Source organism: Ochlerotatus camptorhynchus, unplaced genomic scaffold, assembly GCF_037179485.1.
Source record: "Ochlerotatus camptorhynchus isolate MF236.1 unplaced genomic scaffold, CSIRO-AGI_Acam_v1.1 ptg000041l, whole genome shotgun sequence".
Lineage (NCBI taxonomy): Eukaryota > Metazoa > Arthropoda > Insecta > Diptera > Culicidae > Ochlerotatus > Ochlerotatus camptorhynchus.
In genome coordinates this window covers 655,105-671,479 of record NW_027040532.1, presented here as the reverse complement: position 1 = coordinate 671,479, position 16,375 = coordinate 655,105, and the positions used below count along the sequence as shown (strand labels likewise).

General features: G+C 38.1%; 1 protein-coding gene and 1 long non-coding RNA gene across 4 annotated transcripts in view; both read left to right on the top strand.

Moving 5' to 3' along the window:
* Hex-A (Hexokinase A) overlaps positions 1 to 16,375 on the top strand; it is a 91,071-nt gene that overhangs the window by 62,775 nt on the left and 11,921 nt on the right. For all 3 annotated transcript variants that reach the window (XM_065236987.1, XM_065236974.1, XM_065236982.1), the window contains exons 2-4: positions 6,263 to 6,425; positions 6,498 to 6,682; positions 6,753 to 6,926. In XM_065236987.1, the coding sequence (XP_065093059.1) occupies positions 6,263 to 6,425; positions 6,498 to 6,682; positions 6,753 to 6,926 (522 nt within the window). The remainder of the gene's footprint in view (positions 1 to 6,262; positions 6,426 to 6,497; positions 6,683 to 6,752; positions 6,927 to 16,375) is intronic.
* On the top strand, positions 11,658 to 12,297 carry LOC135713805 (uncharacterized). The gene is made up of 2 exons (XR_010518768.1): positions 11,658 to 11,740; positions 12,072 to 12,297. It is a non-coding gene; the product is annotated as an uncharacterized LOC135713805 (long non-coding RNA).

Below are 16,375 nucleotides of genomic sequence, written 5' to 3'. Positions count from 1 at the left end.
AGGACTTTACGCCGACCCTCAAATTAGTGTTCTTTGAGCACTTCCACAGTTGTTAATTATTAGCTGTCTAAGCCAGTACCATTTTTGCATTAGTATAATAGTGTGGCAGGTAAAGTCATGCACCAGGGAAGTCGACAAATTTTTCAACCCGGAAAATTCCTGGACCGGCCGGGATTCGAACCCAGCCACCTTCAGCAGGGTCTTGCTTTATACCTGCGCCTTTACCGACTAACCTAAGGAAGGTCCTCTTAGGAGTACTAAATATGACCTCTGATAGCCTAGTTGGTAAAGGTAGTCTTTCGGGTTCGAAATTTACTCGACTTCTCTGGGCATAGAGTATCATTATGATTGCCACATAATATACAATTTAATCCATTGGTTGGTATAGAAAGCTCGCAATTAATGACTGCGGATGTGCTTCTAGAATGCTAAGGAGCCTGCCATAGTGAAAGCAGGCGATCGAGCTGATCAGCAAACGGAATGACAACTATTAAGAAAATCTTTTGTCCGCTCGGTCGCCAGTACTCACTCTGCCAGCGGCCTAAGACGAGAGCCAGCAAAGCACCGTAAAAGAAGCATAAAGCCTAGAAGAAGAAGAACTAAATATGACCTCCAATTATCGTGTTCGTGCACCAATTTCATGTGGTTTGATACATATGTTCAGTTTTGACTAATTTAAAATTCTGATCACTCCTCCTGGAGTACCCGGTACATGTCCGGGTGGAACCAATGTTCCATATCAACTATGATGACTAATGAAAATAATGCTTAATACTGACATGTTTTGAAGTACCGTTTGACAGGTTTTGACTCAATTAAGTGTCTGGCCAGTTCATTAGAAGTATTCCAAACATGTATGGGTGAAGCCAATGTAGATCTTAATTTTGGCTCAAGTAAAATTCTAGGGAATACCCGGGATGTGCCCGGATGTGGCCAATGTGGTTCTGGATGTTAGTAAGTATCACTATCATTAGTGTCATTAATCTAGATATTTTATTCTCATGTGATTTAATGTGTCGCATGAGGGGGCTTGAATCAAGTCAGATTCTTACCACTTCCTTAGGGGCATCCGGAACATGTGCGAATGTGGCCAATGTGGTTATGAGCACAAAGTTTTCAATACTCATCTGTCCCGCCTCCTGTATCCTTCATAGAAATTCTTTAGGAATCCCCCTAGCAGTGTTTGGAAATATCAAAAAATCAAATATTATCATCAAAGAACAAGATCACGCTTGATTTTCGTAGACAAAAATCAACAAGCAAACAACTGCGTTTGATATTGCAAGCTGTGATATCGCAACTCGGAATATCAAGCTAACAAAACTCACCTGCTGCAAATTTCAGGTATTTCCCAATCATGTCGGCCATACATTCGTACTGCAAACAGAAATTTAAGCTGAGGTTGTTGCATCATAGAAAATCAAGCACCACGTGCGGCCAGCAAGCCGCACTTTGATCATCACTGATCTAACCCAACAAACAATTTGCGCTGATTAAAGGCTGAATACGACATGTTTTAGCTGAAGAAGCACATTTTTGTCTAAATAAGCTCTTATTCTGCTTCCAATTGGGTATAACTTTCAATAATCCTCTCGATGATTTCTAAAAAATCCTCTCCATAATTCTTAGTAAAAATTACCATTTGAAATATTCCTTGGAATTCAACTCAGAATTGTATCGGAAATCTCAATATTTACGGGGTGAATTTAAGTATTTTAGTTCCCGGTGTTAAAAAACAACTAGATTTGATGGAAAATAATTAAACTTATTTTTTTTAAATCTTACTCGTAAAAAAAATAAACATTTTTTAATCCTGTACATATAAAAATCAAGATTTCATAACAACCGACTAATATCGAGATCTAAAGGATGAAAAATAATTTTGGACCTTGGACTTCAAAATATTTCTACGATTCTAGAGTTTTGGTTTTATCATACTGTTTTTGACCATGAATAAGATTTGGTCTTTGAAACTTCGATAAAATTTGTTATGTTACTTTGGGTATTTCACCATATTTAACTGTTTCTGTTAAACCAGGAAAACTATGTTAGACAACCGGGAATTTAAGTTCCTCAATCCGGTGGCCACCCTGTATCTAGATCTGGCCAATAAAGGTCTTGGGGACATAATTAGGCCGACAATAATCTTGATATGACCACCAATCATCTTAATTTTGAATTCTCATGTGATTTGATAAGCCATATGATGGCTCGAGTCAGAAACTGGCCACTTAAAACCGCCAAAATGGACTAAAAATGCCAAAATAGCATACAAATGTCAAATTAATCATAAAACGCCTAAATGGTTAAAAATAGCATACACACGAAAAACCATAAATATCTTCGAAAACGTCAAAATGATCATTCAAATTACAAATGGACTTGGAAACGCCAAAATGGCCTCAAATCGCAAAAAAAAAACAAACGTTAATCGCAAAAAATCCAAAAACACAAAACGCTAAAAAAAAAGAAGGGTCTGTGCCTAGGGGCTTGACGTAGAATCACTAGGGCACGGAACAAATGTGAAGAAAATTTAGTTCTTTTAATTGATCGATCATCTATTATCTTAACTCTTTCCGTTTTTGATTTGTAGGCGTACCAAATTTGTAGTATTTTTTTTTTTTTTCAAAGAGAAAGTTGATGAAGAGAATCGATCAAAATCACTTCCTGCATCCAAGTTTGATTACAAGATTACAACTCTGGAGAGCATTTTGTGGGGGCATGTGGTTCTGAATATGGACCAACAGGCAGATAAATTATATTCTAACTTTTTACTGTAATAAGTTTGTTCGCCCAGAAAAGGGCCGTTTTGTTGCCAAAGTTGTTGATGATTTAACCTCCGAAACTGTACAGAATTCGTCTGTCGCTTCAAAGCGTAGACGACATCGATGGCCGCTTACGCTTGGCGTGTTCAGTATAGGTGACAGCTTCAGCACACCTCGTAGATCAGACCGGAGACACGTTTGACACCGCCACGGCGAGCCAGACGACTGCTTTCGCTGCTTCTGCTGTCTGCTCATCACGGCGTCCGAAGCGAAAATGAGTCGAGGCTAGACAGCACCGTTGAGCGACAGTGAAAAAATCAACACTTTTTTTGTACTTTGGATAATGCTTGACATTACCACTTTTTCAATAGTTTCTTGTTGAAAATCATCAGTTTAAAGCATTGCGTAGACATATTTCTGATCGATTGGTGATAAAATTATTGAAATTGGTTCAGGGGCAGCTGACTTATTAATGTTTAAAATCTTTCATAAATTTGTTTCATGTTCCATTTTTGGTTTTCACAAAGTGTACCCCAGTATAGAAATTTAAGACGTAGCCCTACGTCAAAAACAAAACCTAAATGATAAATAGAGTGCACTAAGTACGACAAAGTTGGCCATAAATCACAAAAATGGCAATGAAAGTTCTTGAAATCGTTTTGAAGCGTCAACATATGTGTGGCTATTGAAGATAACTAAACAGATTTTACTAAACCTTCGAAGCGGACTGTTTATGAGAGATTCCGTAAGGCAATTTGCTTTATTATAAGCAGCTGAAGCAAAAAATCTATGAACGATTAAACACAAAATAAATATACAGTGTAATTTGGATTAATCAAAGGGACGATGCAATTATTATGCCACGCTAAATTGAGGAATAATTAACCCCCTCTCCCTTCTTTACTGACGTTTTTCGTAATGCATTGCTTGTCATAAAATCATAAACTCCCCCTCCCCCCTTAGGGCGTGACATAATATGTGCATCACTCCAAACATGATTTCAAATTCAAATAAATATTCGATACAATTATAAAAACGTTAAATTGCCAGGATTCCTGCGACCCACAGATTGAGAAACGCTTATTAACTTATTAACGAATTTTTAATTAAATCCATTTAGAACTATAAAAATTTGAAGCATTCTGGAACCGATTGTTATATGAATATGGCTATAAATTACGTTTTAAAAGTTGGTTCAATAGATTAAAACGCCCCGGGCCAGTGAAAAGACCAGAAATGCGGCATCACAAACACATCTAATCATGCAATCTTCGACACACCTCAATCGTGTGCTCGCTCAGGCAAAAGATAACGAAACCTAAACCAGATCCATTGAGAAAACCCCGACTCAATTAACAAGTTCAGCAACGCAAGCCAAAACAGCGCCAATATTCCATCTACAAACAACACGGAGAGGCATCCGCGGGTGCCAAACTGTAAAAACAACCACCCGATCTACACCATTTGACAGCCTAAACAAAGAATCGTGCTTATCAGCCGTTGAACTGATCCTGAAATGTGCTAATATGCAGCTAATCAATCTAGCTTTTGTACTACGTCGTAACCTTCCTAGACTAGGGCTCGACCGTCCATTGGAAACGATTCCCGCAGAAATATACTAGACTTCCATATACAAACTTGTAATCTAGGCTGATAACTGGCGTCGGTAATTATCAACCAGGCCTAATCAGAAAGGGATCGAAACCTTTCGTTCAAGGAACAAGACGGTCGTTAGTTGGCTAGCTGCTAGAGCGTAAGCGACATACGATGACGACGTCGACTAAGCAGTTTCCGAGTGACATGCACTTTGGACTGTATCGAAAATGCACGAAAAATGCAAATTAACTGCTCCAACGAAACAAAAATATGCCTACCGACACAGAAACGCACGGTTTTGGTCGGCCAAAAGTCGCCAAAACAGTCGCCGATTGGAAGTTCTTGCTGTTGTTGTTTACCGTGGTAGGCTGCAAAAACATGGATATCGTGGATTGTTGGTAAGAATGGTAATTGCAGTTCTTGACCAAGGGTAATACATTTTTAATATAACGTAGTTTAATTACTGCAAAAAGGGGATTCGAAAATTACTATCATTTGAAAATCGCTCAGTCAGTCGAACTTTGCCCCAGGGTGCGACAATCCGACATTTTTTGGTGTAAGTGGACTTTAACATGTCCGTATAATATAAATAAAGTAGATAACATTAGGATGTGGTGTACATCCAGCAGGGATATCTTTATGGTGTGTGATGAGAAGCATATGAACGACCAATAATAATTGTAAATACTCATCAAACCGCAGTCGGAAATGTAAACAGAAGGGCTACTTTGGATACGTGATAAATTTTCAAATGTTTTGCTAAATAAATTGACAAAACCAAGCGATATCATAACCTCCACCCAAAAACAAACAACTTGTACCTACAAAACTCATAGTCAGATCAGTAAAATTACTGTTTGACAGAACATTAAAAAAAATCATGAATTTTTGTTTTACCTGGCAATGATATTGCTATAAACTATTTTCACATGGAATATCCAGCACTACTGTATTACGAATGGGAATCGATAATCCCGAGAGGAGTTTGTTGATATTTTTACAACGATTTAATCGCAAATTTTTGAGAAGGTACAATTTTTGGTAAACCTTTCCGCATGATTCTGAGAAGCGCTTAAAGATATTTGCTGGTGATTTTATATGCTCGAGTATACTGCAGTCTCAGTAGCAAGTTGTGGATAAACATTCATTCGATTCTTTATTTTACTACAAACAAATTCGAATGCGTCCAAAGTAGGCTCAAAGGTGCCCCCACAACGGTAACTGCTCAGATTTACCACATTGTTTTTGGCTAGATAGTTAGATGTGCGTAGTTCCGACTAAGCAGAAATGAAGTGAAATGCTCGTAAGGTCGACAAATTGCGCTTTTTAAATGACTTACTATTTAGATGAAAATTGCTGGTAGCGGGAATAGGAGTTACATTGAATCTAAAAGGTAGTCACTCATATAAGGCAACACTAGAATGAGCCTTTCATCTAGTATGTCACATGGTGATCTTTAACAAATATTACAAAATAAATAAGTATAAGACGGTCGGAAATATAGATGAATTCATGAAAGCAGGAAAACTGAAGCACGAGAATCGAGCAAACCTCATAAATCGAATCTCAAATATGCGTAGCGGCCGGCCGTTATATTTCGGTGTATCTCACTCTAAAAATATATAACATTGCTTTCACATTCTCTGGCCTAAAAAAAAAACAATTTGGTTGCGTCTAGAAGTTTGATGACTTGAGATGGGTGGAATACGAAAACGGAAAAAGAACGAGTACGTGCGGGATCTTTTAGATGCGAAAAAATAATAATTACGAACTACATACGTAACCATTTTGATCGGGACAGGAAAATACAGAGTGCTATATTTACAAACAAACCTACCTACCACTGACGATGACAACAATCACTAAGCTGAAATGTTTTTGTTTTCGTTTATCCCGTGCAGATCCGCGAACAATGTCAGGAACTGATACTGACAGACAAACAGATCGAGGAGATCATGCGGCGGTTGATTAAGGAGATCAACCGTGGCCTAGATAAAGATACACAGCCCGAGGCAGATATCAAATGTTTCGTTACTTACGTGCAGGATCTACCAAATGGAAAAGGTAAGCGAAATTAATACATATACGATAAGCGAGAAAGAGGTCTTACCACTGTCCTTCTAACTATTATTGCAGAAAAAGGCAAATTCCTAGCGCTCGATCTGGGCGGTACCAACTTCCGAGTGCTGCTGATTCACCTCAAGGATGAAAATGACTTCGAGATGCTGTCGAAAATCTACGCCATTCCACAGAGTATTATGCTTGGCAGTGGGGAACAACTGTTTGACCACATTGCAGAATGTTTAGCAAATTTCATGAAGGTGGGTGCGCAATATGAAATTCTATCAATGAATATTTGACAGCCAAAACTATTCCCATTATTTTCCACAGGAACATTCTGTCTACGAAGAAAAACTACCTCTAGGCTTCACATTCTCATTCCCGCTAACACAGCTCGGACTGACCAAAGGTATTCTGGCCCGATGGACGAAGGGTTTCAACTGCTCCGGTGTCGTCGGTGAAGATGTCGTCCAGCTCCTAAAAGACGCCATCGCTAGACGAGGGGTAAGTTTGAACGGGTTCCCTTTCAATGTAGCTTCTAAAATGAGCAAACAAAAAATGTGCTGATAGAAAGCCACAAGCCCAACTGTATTAAATCTTGCAACTTCGCTGACCAGAATAGGGTTTTTACGCATTTGACAGTAGAATCGTTGAAATCATAAGCAAAATTTTCTCTTTCCATTTTTTCCCTCCGTGCTATCATCGAATTGGCGACAATTGGAAATATAACAATCAAAATCATAAAATTCCATCAAATTTATCAACGCGGGCGTGTGCAAAATCACCTCTTCTGAAACCGATTCGCGTGATTCATATAAAACAACAAAATCGCACATACGTCTATCATTCTGCGTATCGCCATACTTCTCGGCATCTAACCGATCCAACGATATCATCGCCATCCGACTTCAATCTACTACACCCCCACGTACTTAGGACGTCAACCTATTAGTGATGGCAATCTTGAATGACTCGACTGGAACGCTAATGTCGTGTGCGCATAGCAATCGCAATTGTCGAATTGGAGTGATAATTGGTAAGACTTTCCTCACCAGATGAAGGCGGCACTTTGAGTCGATTTTCAATATTGGAGGGCCATTTTACAAGAGTTAGATTAGAGCCGATTACCTTCTCCAATAAAATCGATTGAATGTGACCGACCGACTGACAAATTCCAAATTCTATATCCCAACTGTTGAACATATTTCTTCCCCGAGCATAGTTCAAGTCATCCCAGTCTTCAGAGCCAACCTTGAACATATTTCTTCCTTTTCCATGTAGTTAAATTACAGGTATCTTTTATGATTTTGTTTCCGTTCCTTTCCCTCTGGTAAAATTTCAGCCTCCGCTAGTATGTCAACACACTGTTGCGAAAGCAATTCATTAACTATTAGTTTAAGGTCCCGTGACGATTCCCGAGAATGTGGCATCCACAAGTGCATCAAATGGAACGATATTGCATTCTATTTCCTCATTTGCATGACGCACACACATCTATCAAAAGAAGCATGTATTGCAATATACCGTTACGAGAGGCAATCAATTTAGCTTAAATAGTTGAACGAATCAAAAGTTCATTTTACGGACATGATTCTCCGCCACGTCACATCCACACAATTTGCGACCGTTTCCAGCAATTAATTGGGTGAATAGGTAGCGCCACCGGTTCAAAAATCCCGACAGAATATAGACATATGTAACAATGATCAACTGAGGTTAAGTGGTGACAAATAAGGAGCTTTTGTTCTATGATAGGACCCAATGGTCACGTTACATCACGCGATCAGTGGTAAAATGTTTCAGATTCATTGCCCACAATAATCTTTTTCGTTGCTTAGTTATGATATATGTTCAATACTCCTTGAAGGTCTCCATAAAATATTCTAGAAGTTCTTCTTTGGAATCAAGTCGGAACTTCCCTTGGAATACCCTTGGCATTCACATCAGAATTACCTTGGACAATTAGTAAAAACTGCTACCAAATTTTCCTCAGAATTCCCTTGAACACCTGAATTTATTTTAAATTCTCCTTAACATTAATTCAAAATTCAGAATTCCCCGTTAATTCTCTCGAGAAACTCCACGACATTCTCCTTCTCCTTCATAATTCACCTTCTGTTTCAAAATTTCCCTGGGATTCTTCTCACAATCCATGTAGAAATCTCTTCAAAATCACCATGGAATTGTGCTTAGAATTCATTGAAATTATCCTCACAGTTTCTTTGGAATTCTTCTCAAAATCAGCTTGAAATTCAAGCTAGAACTTCCATTGCAATTCTTCTTAGAAATCCTTTGCAAATCACCTCTGAAGTACATAGGAGTACACCTCAAAATTAACGTGTAATTGTAACTAGTTAGAACTTAAAAAAAATGCTTCTTCACATTTCTTTGGAATAATCATCAAAATTTCTTTTAAATTATCTTCAAAATTTCTTTTAAATTATCTTCAAAATTCCTTAGCAATTCTCATCAAAATTATTCAAAATTACTCTCTAAATGATCTTGGAATTCTCTTCAGAGTCCCTTAGGAGTTCGTCTAAAAATTCACCTGGTAGGGTAGAGAACTACTTCGGCCTAATCGCCCATTTTGGGCCTATCGAGCAGAAAACTTCAAATAAATCCATGATTTCAGAGTTAACAAGTCAATTATGCGTTTGGTACGATACTTCAGTTAATAAGCTACGGAACGAAGTCAATGTGAACGCATGATATGAAGGTTTACACCCATTATTTCCAAAAACAAAAGAAGCGCTCCGACCGAATCAATTTTTATCTTCATCCGATAGGCAGAAGTGAATTCATTGGCGTTTCAATGCGTTAGACCGAGTTTAGAATCCGTAGGTCGAGTTTGGCGTCAAGAAGCAGTGTTAGACTTTTGACAATATCTCAACGATTGGTTTCTCTTTATCAAATATTACGGTACATACGGAATGATAAATAAATTTGGAAGTCATCAGTAATAATAACATTCCGTTTGGTGCTAAACTGCGCTAGATTAAGAAAGATTAAGTGCGGTTTGTGCTTAATAGGCCGGAAATGGGGTATTTAACCCTATCCTCCTCACAATCATTAGCGATGTTGATCTAATTTCCGTCCTACTAAGCACAACCCGCACTTTGCTTCCCTTTTTCGAACGGATTTGAATAACAAATGGAATGATTCCACCAGTGATGGCAAAAGCATTTGCAAAATGATAATTGTTTGCCCTCATGGAATAAAATATCATGTTTGAGATATTGAATTTACACACTCCTTGGAAACTGCGAGACTTCTCATCACATGTGAAATTGCAGCTGAGAGTTGACTCGATGCCGAAAAGATTCCGTTGTCCATCATTTTTTAGAAAGAGAAATAGAATAGTTTGCTATCTCTCTTTACTCTTCACCCATCAGACATGAAGTTACTGCTGCCAGCGGTGATGGAAGTTTCGGATCGCGTTCGGATGTAAAGCAAAAACGTTGAAACTAAACTCACCACTGTTTGGTGATAATCGTAGCTGGTGAGTTTTGTTAGCTTGATTGTTTATAATATCATCCGCTGCTGTTTGCTTGTTGATGTTTGTCCATGAAAATCAAGCGTGATCGTGGGAGAGATTGAGATTTTTTTTTCTCACACTGGATTCCACTATAGATGACTTTTGAACTTATTTCCCTTTGAATAAATGATCAGAAATTGTTTGTATTTTGTAAACAATATATCACTGCTTCTTGATTTCACATTCGTCCTACGAATTTCAATTCCGTCCACACTCACTGAAATACCATTGGATTTTCTTCGTCATACTGGTGAAGGCTGGAAAAATGGGATTCGCTAGGAGTGCTTCTTTTGTTTTGAGAACAATGGATGCAAATATTCATACTTTGTGCTCTTGTAGGCTTTGTGAAGTAGCTTTTGAACTGACGTATAGGAACCAGGCATGGTAAATCATTTGCATTCATTTTGTGCATTCATTTACATTCTTTTGCCCCTAACTTTTTTCATCAACAGAATTCCGCAAAATGTTGTATGGAGCTTTTGTAGATTTTGCTATTAGCGTAACAACTCAAATCCGTATCTCTTATGCATGACATACCAGAGCAAACGGAATCCACTACTGTTTTTCAGTGAATATATTTTACATTCACTGAAAAACAGTAACGAGTTCTGCCCGGTCTATTTCGTGATGCATAAGAGATACAGATTTGATTACAGGTAAAAGTTGTAGCTTATAACAAAACCTACTAAAGCTCTATACATCATTTTGTGGAATGCTATTGATGAAAAAAGTTAGAGGCAAATGAATGTAAATGAATGCATTAAATGAATGTAAATGATTGTCCATGCCTGATAGGAACAAACGTATTATTGATTTGTGTACGGTGAAATCGTTTTTAATATATAGAACAGAAATGGGTGATTACGACGAAGTAGTGCTCTAATCTATAGATTTTTTCACAGAATCGCTTTGAAAATTACTCTGAACGTAGGTATCCGATGTGTCTCTTAAAATTTAGTTCACTATTTTTTTGAAATTATTCTCAGATTCACCTTAGAAATCAAATTAGAGCTTCCTTTTGAATTGCTTAGGAATTTTCCTCAAAGTTCATAAACAATTCTCCTTAGAATTCACCTAAAAATTGTGGAAAATTTCTTTAGAATGTTATGACAATTGTTCACACTAGAATTCCATTTATAAATATACTACTTGAAATTTCTGAATGCTGGCTCTATTGATTTGATTTGATTTGATAGAATCTTGTTAGTGCTTTGGAAATTTCCTAAGGACCGGAATCTTGGGGCCTCCCTTAGCTCAGTCGGTAAAGGCGCTATTACTGATCGTTAAATGTGCAGTTAAAAATTACAAAATATTTTTATCTGTGCAGCCAATCATTAGCCAGCACTACCACATACCGTTTTTTAGCTCACATTGCTTTAATACTGTACACCAGCGGTTATCAAACTTTTTTCGATTGTGACCTACATTGAAACATATTATAAATTAGAGACCCACCAATACTGAATACACAGTTTTACCTTAAAATATCCAAAATGGCTTTAAAACGCCAAAAGAATGCATTCAAACTGTGCCTCAACGGTCTGAAAACAATGAAAGCGTCAGCAATACGAATAAGCAGTAACAAAGGATAAATAAGTATTATCACTTGTACACGGAAACAAATCCGATTCCATTTTCATGAATAAAAAATCATGAAATGAAAAAAAACTTGCCATCCCTTGAAATCGCAACAATGATTCATGATTTCGGGATGGAAATTCATGATTTCATAATGTAGAGGAATCAAGACCGTTACAAGCGTTACACGTACTTGGCAAACCGTGTTCATAAGCCGCACTACATATGTAGCTCTTATACGCCTTTTGCCTTCCATCTTATACAAGTACTGTGGTCAAAGTATGGGTTTAGTGATCTCAAGGTTCTTGGTTCGAATCCAGTATGATGTTTTTTTTCAGTTCTTTTTACATTTTTTGGTTAAAAGTTAAACCTATGAATTTAGATGATTCATGATTTTGGGAATGTTTTCTGCGTTACGCAAAAGCTGCTCATGATATCATGAATATTATTGATAACACGAAAATACGCTGAGTTCATGAAATCATGAGTATTTTTTCTCATTTCGGAGATCGGATTTTTTCCCGTGTAGGGGTAAGAGGTGGGACCATCATCATCGTTTAAATCACTAGATAAAAAAGTACCTCAAATCAATGAAATTGTATTTTAAAACTGACTCCGGGTCAAAATGACCTTGCAAATATAAAACAAAGACTAATGGCCTCAAAACTCTGAAAAGGTTTTCGAGAATGTCCTGACTCTATCAAAACAATCACGAAAACGCAAAAAAAAAAACCTTACACACTAATCCAGGCTCCGTTTTTTCGGTAATTTTTGAACTGAGGAACTCTTCGAAAACAGTTTAAAAATCAGTGAAAAATTACAAATAATTTAAAAATTATTCCAAACTTGTACTGACTGTGTACAATTAACCCCAGTTAATGATAACAAATAGTCGATTTTATTGTAATATACGTGTAATGGCAATTTGATATTTAACCGACTTTTTCAGCTGTTTAAAATTCAGTGTGTAGAAACGTCAAAATATTAAAAATAGCCACAAAATAACTAAACTTGCCTTCATTGACCAAAATGGCTTAGAATACATTTGTTCTTAAAATCACTAAAACGGTCAGACAACTCTTATAACAATTTTTAAATTGAAAACTGAAATGTCAAAATGGTCCTAAAACAACACAAATGTCCCGAAAAAATGTCTTTTAATAAAGACTGTACTCGATAAAAATGCAACAGACAAAAACGATCACCGAAAATTCATTTTAAGTCGAACATTTTTGAAACCCTCAGGGAATATATAAACACATATTCGCTATATTTTTGCGAAGTTGGTTTATTCATACTCCTCTAAAATAAAGGCAAATGCCACCACCTTGGACTTGACGCTACCCATCAATTCCTGTGCAACACTTGTGTTATCTTTCTTACACACTTAAATCACACCAAGATCTTCCCTGTTTTCCGGAGCCTACCCTTCGTAATCGCCCAGAATTTTTCTATTGGGCGAAGTTCTGTCAAGTTTGGCGGATTTGCCGCCTTCGACACAAAACAACATCGTTGGCTTCGTACCACTCCATCGCCGGTTTCATGTAATGGCACGATGCCAGAACAGAGTGTCACCTTCATGGAACCGGAGGAAGGACAGCAGCCACTTCTGGAGGCAATCTTCTTTATATATTTGGCCGTTGATGGTGCTGATCGTTATGTACGGCTTGCTGAATTTGCTGCACCCACAGATCGCCTGCCACACTAAGTACTTCTTGGCAAATTTATCGACCTTCTTCTTCCGGAACCTCTCCGGAACGTCCAAGCGGGACTTGCCGACGAAAAACTCCAGGCCAGGGATCTGCTTGGCGTCCGCTTTATTGTACGTCTCGTCGTCCATTACGATTCATTTCGGCTGCACCAAACACTCGCGGTACGGCTTCCTGGAGCGGGATTTGGCCACCGTATTCTGTTTATCGGTTCGGTTAGGCATCTTCCTTACCTTGAAGACATGAAATCCGGCCCGCCAGACGAACCAGACAGAAGAATTGACCTTCTTGGTCACGTCCCGAATCGAAAGGTTCGGATTGCGCTTGAAGTAATCCCTCACCTTCCTTGTGTTAACGGGGTCGGTCATCTTCGCTTTTCTTCCGCTGCCAACTCGCCGCTGGGTCGTATGGGTCTCTTTAGACGATTTTACCACACGGGACACGGTCGAATTGTCGATTCCAAACTGTTTCGCGATCAGTCCCACACCTGGATTTTCCACGACCGTTCCCATCATTTTTTGTCGAAGCACTTCTTGCTTGGAAGCCATCTCGATAACCACTTGACTGATTGTGACGAGATTTTGCACATGTAAACATTACACTCTAAAATAGTTTTACTCAAAATTTCATCCATTTTTACCAATGCAATAAAAATATATACACAAAAGTGTTGCATTTTTTTCGAGTACAATCTTTATTGATTTCGCCAAAATGGCATGACAACGGTTGAATAGTGTTGAACTAAATCTTTTAGATTTTTTTAAATAGTAATAGCAATTATTGGGAGAAGAAAGTATTTAAGAAAGTGTGATTCAATCAATTTAATTTGTTCGAAAAGTTGTTTAAATTTTCGCTAATATTTTATAATTTGCAATTCCAGCCGTTTTAACAAGAAAAAATTTATTTAGTCTAGTCTAGTCTACACATACACAGCCAGTACTTGAAAGAATCCTGGAAAATGATACATCTATCATTTTTCTTGTCATTATTAATGCCTGCTGCACATCAAGGATGTGAAACAAACAATAAAGCGGCCAGGCCTACTGTGTAGCGTTAAGTTAATTTTTGTGGAAGTGAATGTTTACCATGTCTACTTAATAAGTATAGACAGTGGTTAACATTTAATCCACAGGTAATCAAAGAGCGGGGACATACCGTACCAACCGCTCCGTATGCAGGATTTGAAAATAGGCTATATAAATCGTTGGGAGTGACAGAGCTAAGAAAGTTAATGTACACTCCTTGATTGTCCGATCTCCTGGGATGGAACACAGGTATTTACCCCTTGTGTTCGAGCGTACAGTCCTCCCTCCGTACAAGCGTGGACGGCACCGCCAACCCACTGCCATCCCTCAATCGATCCAGCCGACCTCAGTCGAAGGACAACAGAGAGCGGTGTGCGGACGTAACCTATACGGAGGGAATGCTGTATTCGCCTAGGTTATAGCGCCCTTGCTCGCTACCATTTTCTTCTAGCGGTTGGGACCTGAGCACTAACTCTTGTCCTAGCCCTATATGGCATATGGTTATAGCGCCATTACTCGCTTTCTGAAAAGAGAAGAAGGGAAGGGAAGGAGAGGAAAAGGACTTGGGAAAAGGAAATGCGGAATTCCTTTCCTCATTAGTATTTGTATCGTCAACTTTTATGAAAACTATATAAATCATTCTTCCTTGGTCAGAGGTATTATTACGACATTTGAATAAGATTGTCTTATCATTTCCCTAATAAAAATAACCATAAAAGAGAGCTTAACGACGTGTTCGGGGTATCATCCAAACCCTATGTGGGATGGTTTACCTATCCGAGATACAGTTCGTTTATGGTATTTATTCAATTATCCAATATAAATCGGTAACACTGTCCTGCAACCGATGTAGGAAGCACCAAAGAATATATATAGACAAATCTCAAAAACACAGTTTTAACTGATAGTACTTTATAAACATCAAACTGTCCAATATTGGATCCTGCCAATTATTAGCACCAGAATAAATTGCAACGGACTCACCAAATTGATCCATGAACGATGTCTTGTTACAGTGATCTCCATACTCAAGGGTTGGTTGACTGGGCTCGAAAATAGGTTTTCCTATTCTTAGTATCGGACAAGCGAACCAAAAATCCTGTATGGCCAATCAGTTGATTAGTCAGATGATGAAAGCACAATTGTGGCTGAATGGATTCAGGCTGCTAATCGGAGAATCTGACCCACTTGTAAGGAACACAAAGAGCCACAAAGAACAACCAATGGTGCTAGGTTCCGAGATGATCAGTGGTTTAAGAACTCTGGGGTGGCAAATAGTTAAAGGAACACTAATTACAACTTCACAAAAGTCTAGAAAAAACGGAGCAAAAATTGACCTTTTAACAAGAAAAAATTTATTTAAACCAAAAATTTGGAATATCCCAACATAATTTATAATTCAGATGAACTTTTCACGAAATTTTTAAAACATGATGAAGTTTTTTTTTAAATTTCCGTCGACCACCTTCGAGCAGACTGCGACCCACCGTTTCATAGATTGAGAAACGCTGCCGTACACTATACTACCAGAAGGGGCCTCAAATAGCCTGGTCAGTAAATGCACGGTATTAACGAGTCGAAGGCGGTGGGTTCGATTCCCGATCTGGTCCAGGAAATTTTTCGGGTTGGAAATTTTCTCGACTTCCCTGGGCATAGAGTATCATCGTGTTTGCTACACAATATACTAATTTAGGCATAGAAAGCAAAACGTTCGCTACAGAAGCGTAAAACGCCTATAAGAAGAAGAATACTAGCACACGAAAAGTCAATCTGAGGAAAGTACAAAATACACAACGTAAAGACAGCTAATACAGCCAAGCAGAGTTGTCAGAAGCTGTTACTGCTGTCCACCGAAAAACAAAATGAATTCACAAACATTGATGATGCAACATTCTTTCCTTTCGGTGAAACCCCTGCAAAACCGCATATAACTTGTTTTGCGATCGTTTTATCGAAATCAAATGAAACGATTGAGAGTCACGTACATACTCCAGCAAAAGGGGTTTTAATTGGGGAATTTCCGAAATGGGGATTTCCATAATCTACCACGAATCGTTGTTGTTTTTATTTTCGCTTGTCGGGAAATAAAATTTATTGAAGCACACA